The sequence below is a fragment of the Staurois parvus genome, unplaced genomic scaffold, assembly GCF_062004578.1.
Source record: "Staurois parvus isolate SC_StPar_1 unplaced genomic scaffold, SC_StPar_1.0 ptg000064l, whole genome shotgun sequence".
NCBI lineage: Eukaryota > Metazoa > Chordata > Amphibia > Anura > Ranidae > Staurois > Staurois parvus.
In genome coordinates, this window is record NW_028317860.1 from 7,205,234 (window position 1) to 7,214,348 (window position 9,115).

The 9,115-nt window shown below is 36.1% G+C and overlaps 1 protein-coding gene across 1 annotated transcript in view; it reads left to right on the forward strand.

The window, feature by feature from the left end:
* Positions 1 to 7,376, forward strand: part of TNFSF11 (TNF superfamily member 11) — a 33,241-nt gene extending 25,865 nt beyond the window's left edge. The window contains exon 5 of the mRNA XM_089668826.1: positions 1,232 to 7,376. Within this exon, the coding sequence (XP_089524952.1) occupies positions 1,232 to 1,659 (428 nt within the window). The 3' untranslated portion in view covers positions 1,660 to 7,376. The remainder of the gene's footprint in view (positions 1 to 1,231) is intronic.
* The last annotated feature ends 1,739 nt before the right edge of the window (positions 7,377 to 9,115 follow it).

Here is a 9,115-nt window from a genome sequence, read left to right on the forward strand (position 1 = left end):
CTGCAAAAACATGAAGGAAAAAGATCAACTACCACCCAATATTATAGATTAACAGATTAAAGTAGAACACATTTTAGTTTAATACCTGTTCAGATGGAGGTATCACAAAGAATATTACTCGATGAACACTATCAATCACCGCCATAACAGTGGCAGTACATAAAGAGGCCAGAATTACCAGTCCATTTAGAACACTGAATCAAAAATTATAATGAATAAGAAGCATAGAACAGATGAAACCAATTAACCTGCCAATAATAGAAACCATCATGATGGAGATAATACTAAATTTACCTCAATTATATAATTCTCAAGCCAAAAAGAGGAGGTAGCTGTTAACCGAGGCTATAAAGAAGCACAATCTTCAAGGAGAATATACTTACTAAAAGACAAAAAACTAAAATGTAAAAAAAATTTATATAAATAAAGTGGGAAACCTTCAGTATAATGCTGGCCAACAGCCTGAACAAATGTCTATCGGGTCTCACCACATCAAGCTCCAATGCCACAACACCACCTCCCCATCACATAACAAATAAATGAAGTCAGTTCCTGTAAATAATGTTTTTTTCCTGCCAAAACCGATGTCAATGACATCACGACCAGATCTCCTCTGTAACTCTAAACTGATAACCTGTAAAGGCCTAGAAAGTGTTTGGCACCAATCCACAAGCGTGCACAATTTTAAGGTCTAACATGTTTGGCATCTATTTACTCGGCGTAACATCATATTTTATATTTTACCCAAAAATTGGGTATTATATTGTGTTTGTGTGCATTAAAATTCATGAACGTGTGTATTTTCCCAAAACATTGCATTTGAAAAACTGCTGCGCAAATACAGTGTGACATATAAGATTTCAAAACCCACCACTTTATTCTCTAGGGCCTCTGCTAAAAAAACATATAATGTTTGTGAGTTTCTAACAAAGAGTTGCAAGTTTTCTAGCAAAAAATACTGATTTTTAAATGTAAACAAAAAGTGTTAGAAAAGGCTGGGTGGATATAAAAGGATACCATGTATATATGTACAACTATTTATGGAGTTACATATGTAATTTGATGCACAGATACCCATATCTAGGAACCTGCTCTGTATATTTACCAAATTACTCTTAGACTTTGAAGGTGTCTATTCTAATGTAATGTTTAGTACTAATGAATACATAGTGATTTTACTGTATTGATACTACATGTTAACTCTTTCATTGTTATTTCTTATTTCTTTCAGCAGGCAACCAAGGAATAGAGCAGCTTTATTCCTGGAACTATAAAGAAGGTTGGGCCCACCTACAGAATATGGGCTACCACAATGGGACATTGACAGTCTTACAAGATGGATACTATTTTGTCTATGCTAATATTTGCTTTAGGCGACATAAAGCAGCAGTGAAGATTTCCCAGCATCCCTTGCAGCTCATGCTTTATGTCAATAAATTGAATAAAAGTGGGAAGCAAACGACTTTACTGAAGGGAGGAAAAACTGAAGTTTGGTCAAATAATACAGTGTATAACTTTTATTCTGACTACAAAGGAGGTGTCTTCAAATTGGTGGCTGGGGAGGGGATACTTATTAAAGCCTCCAATACAGCCTTAATTGACCTTTCTCAAGAAGCAACCTATTTTGGGGCCTTCAAAATTCTTGACATATACCTCTAAGACTTACTTTGTTTTCTTTTTAGCAAGTATGAAATGTAGTAGTGTGCCTTTTCCCAAACTGTTGCTCTGTACTGTCCTGAAATACTGGACATAGGTCTTGAACAGATAATTCTTTTATTAGAGGTACACGTTATATTTATATCATGGTATATATCATGTTGTGCCTTATTTATTCATCAAAACATTTTGAACAAAATATTTTCTGTAAATATATTGAGGGCCTATGTTCTGAAGAACTTTTTTTGTAAATATTCATTATTATTCTCAGTTCATACATATAGTAATCATGCTGGCATGACATTCTACTTTGTTGATTCATGTTTTTGTTACAGTTCCAAATTTATGAAACATGTAACCATTTCTTTGTTATTGTTGAATAGTAAATGTTCAGGAGTCATAAGGGCCCTTTCACACAAGCTTTCCAATCAGCTCCACCTATCAGTATTTTAGGTAGACCTGATCAGAAGCTCCATGCCACTTTATGGGAAGGCAGATGTGTACGGACTTGTGTCCATTTACACCCGCCTACCTCCTAGTTTGTGCAGTCCTTTTTGTGAGTCCTTTTCTGTTTCTGCAAACCTAAATGTGATGGACCAGAGGTAGCCTGATGTAAACGGACAGCAGTTTCTGTTTATATCCGGCCCCCATAGAGCTAACATGGGTCTACTATGTCCACCAGACAAACTGAATGGGCACAGATGTCAAAAACTGACATTTTGTCCTGTATGGCTCCAATTCAGCAGGGGATCTGTGAGCAGATCCCATGCTGAATGAAGCAAACCTGTTCCATGTGAAAGAGCCCTTAGCCCTTATATTTTAGTTTCAAACTTTTTTTAGTTAGCATTTTTTATATTAATATTATAGTCACACAAAAAGCTGAGTTCTCCACTTAGAGGGTAGCTTTGGTCTAAAAGTGGAGACATACAAGAACAAAGAAAAGCTAAATGCGGGAAATATAACCAAACAGAAATAATAATGCTGTGGTACCATTCGGAACTCAAGTGATATGGCCATAGATTTTCACGGAATTAGAACAGAATGATGTAGGGTAGGCTGCCTATGTTTTCAGAATTTGTTGTTTGTTCATGTCTGGCATTGATTTGAATATACTGTAATTTTAGAAACAACCACATTTTAATGATGCTGGTTCTCTTGTTGCAAATCTTCCAAATCTGTTTTCTGAGCACAATTGCATTTTGGTATAATTTATTTCATGGCTAGCCCAGCTTAATGTATTTAGGTAAAGGTGGGTTGCAATTGTCTTGCATCCTCCTGAAGGAGCATATATTGCTTAAATTCATCAAGGCCTTTTTATAAAGAAATTTAAATCATTGCACACCATTTCTTTGTTTGCCACTTTTGTCAACCTGTTTGCCAGCCATTTGCCACTTTTTAAAAAAGGATCAAACAAGGATCTAACTTGTATACTATAAAAGTTGTGAACTGGAATGTTGAAACAAAAGCTCTGTATTTTGTTGTAAAAAGTGCTGTATTCATGTCTATGTATGCCTTTTTATAAAAATGGCATATTTCCATAAAATATGGCACAACCAGCTAAAAAACAGCAATTGGCAAACTTGAAAATTGGCAACCGACAAATTCTCCAAGTGAACCAAACCATCCAACATGCTTTCATAAATAAGACAAAAAAAGTAAAACAAATGTTCACCAAAAAGTGATATATAGCTTTCAACCTTTTATAAAAAGCCCCCAGTATACTGCAAGAAAAGAGGAGATGAGGCTAATATTTGTTCCCAGAACATGTGTGCATAATTCATTTCCCCAGGCTTTAGGACTTCCTGGGCAACGTAGCAGGAAGTGCTTATGCTGCAACAAACACAGTCAAATAATACAAGTGTTTAACGTATTGTCACATTACTCAATGACAGGTGAGGACCAGAAAAACAAGAAAACATCTTGTGTAAGAGGATCAATCCTTTGAAAATGGGTAATCCATTGGGTGGTCTGGTGCTAGCAAGCACCTTTAATGGAAGTCTTGCTTTGTATCTATTGTAGCTTTGTACCTATTGTTCTATCCAGGGTTGCCAAATTTCTGTAAGATGAAGGACAGTCAATTGCTCATGGGCTTAATATCTGTTAACAAGAGTAAGATACCTCAGATTTTTATTTTTTTTAATGTACCATGATTGTGTGATGACCTCAAACCACATTGCTCAGTGTGCTGGTGGTGACATGCAGGTAGTGCGTTATATTAACCATACTTGTCCATGCATTTCCTACCATTCTAAAGAGAAGGGAGAAGGGCTCCTTGCTCAAGAGTGCCCCAGCTACTTGCTTAGGAATGTCCCAGCTCCCTGCTTGGCAGTGCCCACTCCTTGCTCAGGAATGCCCCAGCTACGTGCTTAGGAATGCCCAAGCTCCCTGTTCGGGAGTGCCCCAGTTCCCTGCTCAGAAAGGCCCAGCTCCCTGCTCAGGAGCACCCCAGCTCTTCTCTACCCAATCCAGCCAGACAACCAGCTGCAATAGAGACAGAACTGCTAGAGAGCGGAAAAACTTTACTGCTTACCTAATTTATTTACTTGATACTTATTTTGCCTGCCATACTGATACTTCTATCCAAGGGCAGGTTGACTTGCATCAGCACTAATATTTCCATTGGAAACAAAAACCGCAAATGTGGTTTGAATATCTTTTCTAGTGCCTCCCAAAAAAAGGGTATATCTTTGTCACATTCACTCATGGGTAGCTTTTCCAGCTGAGAATAGTCCACTTAGCTGCATTCTCAGGATTTGCACTTTCTCCCAGCCGTTTGTCAGTATTAGGCATGCAGTATTTAATATTTAGCACAACATGCTTTGTTCTCTTTGTTGTACGAGCTGACATTTTCAGTGAACAATTTTATCCATTCAGCTTTGCTAGATAAACTTTGTTAAGTATGTGGGTGAGTTTTGACAGGAAGAGCTTTGCTCCCACTTAATTCCTTATAGCAAATGTGTTTGTAGTAGATATGACATTTTAAACAATGCAGCTGTGTGCCAAGTGTATTGAATCAATTAGGAAAATGCTCTTTACATAATGTCGTATTTCAAAATAATTTATTTAATTGGCAGTATGACTTTTTCCATCCATGTTTTCAGTTACTTTCAAATAATAGTTTCTAGAAATGTATTGCTAGTTATAGTTCGTATCACAGATGATACACTGCCATTGTTTTGTTTTGATTTGATTCTAAAAAATATGTAAGGTATGTTTAATGCAAGAAGCCTTTCTGAATTTGAAGGACTACTTTAAGGTACTACAGCTAGGGCCTATCTATCTATCTATCTATCTATCTATCTATCTATCTATCTATCTATCGCTATCATAGGCCACATGAATAAGAACTGGTGCTGGAACTCAGCATTTGTTGACATGAGAAACCTACAGTTTACAAGTTTCAATACTGCTGGCTCCTGTTATCCCAGTGCTGCTTCCCTGAACTTCTGGTCTTCACAGGAAAGAGTTAACAGTGGGCAGTGCAGTCTCCAGTCAGTTTATTAGCTTGCAGAAGGAAGGGGTAGGAGGAGCAACGGGCAGGGGAGTGCCTTGCCATCCTAAGCTTTGGAACTGTCTGTTTCTCTTGATGCAAACAGTGTAGGGAGACACTTTCTCTAGTCCCTGCATGACTATAGACTCCATAGGATGCTGCAAGAGAAAGAAACTGCCCCGAAACAAGAAACCCTGGGGCAGCAGTCATGGCACCAGCTTAAATTGGAACACAGGCATGGATTAAAAGATTAAAAAACTGCATATCCAGTACGTGATTAAAATGGGCTGCTGAAAGAGCTTAAAAAACTGAGGGTGTAATCTCACTTTAAATTAAGCTGCAAGAAAGATTTTGTCATTTTCATAATTGATAGTTAATTTGCACTAGAGAGTGTACACAGAATGGTACATTCTTGATAGCAGTCACTGAATGTAATATTATGACAGGCTAAACCATCAACAGTTTTATGTAAATATGTGCAATCAAATCCACCATGTTGCTTTGGGGAAAAAAAATTAAATAATAATAACAAATATATATATATATATATATATATATATATATATATATATATATATATATATACATATGCACTTGTGACCCATAGGCGATCCATTTTTTCTTTTTCTGTGCTGGTTTTGAACAGGTACAGTGGCACTAAACCAATGCACTGTAACAAAACCATTTGTAATATCTTATTAATTTTAACTGCTTATTTAATATGGTAATAAAAGTGAGGATTTGCAGTAACCATAGTATTTAACAACATTTAGAATGAGCATATTATTGCAATCTGATTTGATTGGGTTACTTGCATCCTTTTATTAAAATGCATGTAAGTCCCAAATATATTTTCAGTTTATTTGACATTATGCCTCACTTTATATAGTTATCTCAAGCAAATTATTTCTTGGAGATCCTGCCATTAACAACAATTCCTGTTGCAGGATGACAATCCTAATCACTTTCAGGCTTACATCACAAATAGGCTTCAATTAGTGATTGATTGATTTTTCAATAGGAATAATCGATTTGTAGTCAACAACCCATTCGATCATTATACCACAATTGAGGAAGTGGATTTCAGTTGATACTTAAAATACTACTTACTATAATACTATTTAAATACTAATTAAAAATATTGAATTTACGAAATTACCATGTAATCTGATCAAAAGAAATACAATCTTATTCATGAACAAAGTATGCAAAATGATCAATAATTGTCCACCCTAGCCAATTAACTCAGTATGAACAAATACAAACTGAACTGAGTCTAAGTTGATCATAAGGAAAATTATGGCAATTTAATTGTTTTCACATTTGTTCATTTTGATTGAATTTCACATTGAACAGATAATAAAAGTGAAGCTTGTGTGGCCACCACAAGCCACTTGCAATCAGCAGGAACATTGTCCACCTACCATGCATGCTAGCTTGGATGGCCATTGGACTGCCCATGGCCCACTGGCCAGTAGCAAAGGATCATACTGTGTAGGCAGACAACAGTGCTGCTAATTGAGAGGCATTGGCTCAGTGATGCCACCCTGCAACACGAAGCATTGCATACACTCTAAATAGACCCAGATGCAGCAGTTTTCTGTCAAGGAACCCTAGAATCTGTCCAAAAAATAATGAAAAACAGCAATCCAACTTCCAGTTTTTTTCTATTGATTTTAGACATTCTATTCATAACCAAAAGTTGTGTATTCTGATTTATGAAGGATAATAAACCCATAGACACATAAAGAGAATAATTATTTGCTGACTCAGTTACCAGAAAAAGTCTTTATCATAGGTTAAATTGGGTTTACAGAATTTACTATCATAATGGTAGAATATATGTTCAAACATGTTAATAAATCTCAGTTTAAAATTGTGTCTTTTGTATTTCAACATTCCCTACACATATATACAATTTTATACATTGGTGCATCATAGAATTGTGAATCATCTAGGTGATACATAAAGAACAATATAATAATTTCAAGATATGAAGTTTTTATATTAGTGCTCACAACAAAAGCAATTTATGTCAATATTTAGCTACATTTATTTTGCTAATATCAGTCTTGTTCTGAATATATTTTGTCATATATTTAATTTCTATGTTTATGTGTTTTTATGTTTCACTTTTGGCTGTAAATATATTTAACTCATGCTCTTTGTACATAACATTTTTGTATTTGCAGCTAAAGAACTGTTAATTAAATTTAATATATTTTGTTAACATGAGTCAGATTCCTTGTTTTGTGCGAGTTCATAGCTTAAACACGTACTGCATGCATAAGTACAATATTCTAATGCAGCATGTTATAATTTGAAGTACGCATGGCTAAAAGAAAATGAGAATGTAAAAAACCTGTTATACCCCAGTGGAGTTTATTTACTAAATCTGTAGAATGCATAATCTGGTGCAGCTGCACATGGTAGCCAATCAGCTTCTAGCTTCAGCTTGCTCTATTAAGCTTTGACAATAAAACCTGGAAGCTGATTGGTTTCTATGCAGAGCTCCACCAAATTTTAAACTCTCCAGTGTTAGTAAATCAACTCCACTTTGTCCTGTATGGCTACAGGAAAGGGACACTATACAAAATGTTTGTAATATGCTGAAATATGAACCCTACATTGGAATTGCCTGTGTTTTTCTCAGACACCCTGGTAAGGTCACACATGGGCATAACAAATGACGTGTTTAAACATACAAAAAAAAGATATCTATACTATAATTATCTCAGTATTGTAAGACATTTTTTTTAGATGTTTTCCTTTTTGTACATAACTCACAAGGCTCACAGTAGCTGTTAATATAATTTAACTGTAGTAGATGGTTTTCTATATTACATAGGAGATGACATTTGATTACAAAATACAGCACAATGGCTTTACTCTCACTGAATTCCTGTGAACACCATTATTAAAGTGCAAAACAATGGCTGTTAATATTTTCTTTTTTTTCTGGCGCACATTCAACACTTCGAGTTTATTCTTGTCTAAAACTTGTTTGCCAATTTTTTGCCCAGTCATTACAAGCGTCTTGCTTTGCAAAGATAACAGGAGCTGGGCTGACTTTAAAGAGAGTGCAAGTGACAGAAAACATGTTTCACACAGTAATGAGGGAGGCTGGATAAAAAAAACTTAACGTAAACTCTACCTTTTAAAAAAAAAATTCTTGTTGAAAGAGGTTAAGAATCTGGTGGGGCTGATTTCCTCAAGACAAGTTTGCGGTTTGCTTCACAATGGTGGTGTAAAATTCACCTTGTAAAGGGATATATATGAAAAGATTAAACAGATAATTGCGTGCTAAATAACTAAAAAAAATCTAAAGCTGGTCATAGATGTAACAGGAGGTCTGATTAATAATAAAGTGTAAATTTAGCTTTACCAAAAAGCACACTATACTGTTCTATATAGATATATCAGCATATTGTGCTAAATCTACCTCCAAGCCAGGGCTCCCTATCAGGGGCGGACTGACCATTTGGAAACTCGGGCACTGCCCAAGGGCCCAGGGTCAGTAGGGGGCCCCATGAGATGCCCCTGGTACCTTTTTTATAGGCTTTTTTGAGTTTGGGCAAGGACACAGGGGCCCCATGATCCCCTATTGCCTGGGGGCCCCATGAGTTGTCAGTCCGCCCCTGCTCCCTATCTATTCAGACAACGAAGTCCAAAATTGTGTTCAAAAGAAGCTTCTTAAAATCCTCTACAGCTAGTGATGGCTCAGAACATGTGTGTTCTGGTGCATTTTTGATGCATTTTGCCATGTTCCATACAGTAAAAAAGTGCAGCATATTCTATTTTTGTTGACTGTACCTGGATTACATGGAAAATTCTGTGGATGGGTTTTGATACAAATTAAAAACACACTGGACTACATCTAGTTTGAACCAGCCCTAAAATAAGCTTTTTAGAAACACATCCGGAATGCAGAAATTGTGGTGTGAAGCAGCCCTGAAATGCAGTTTCAGA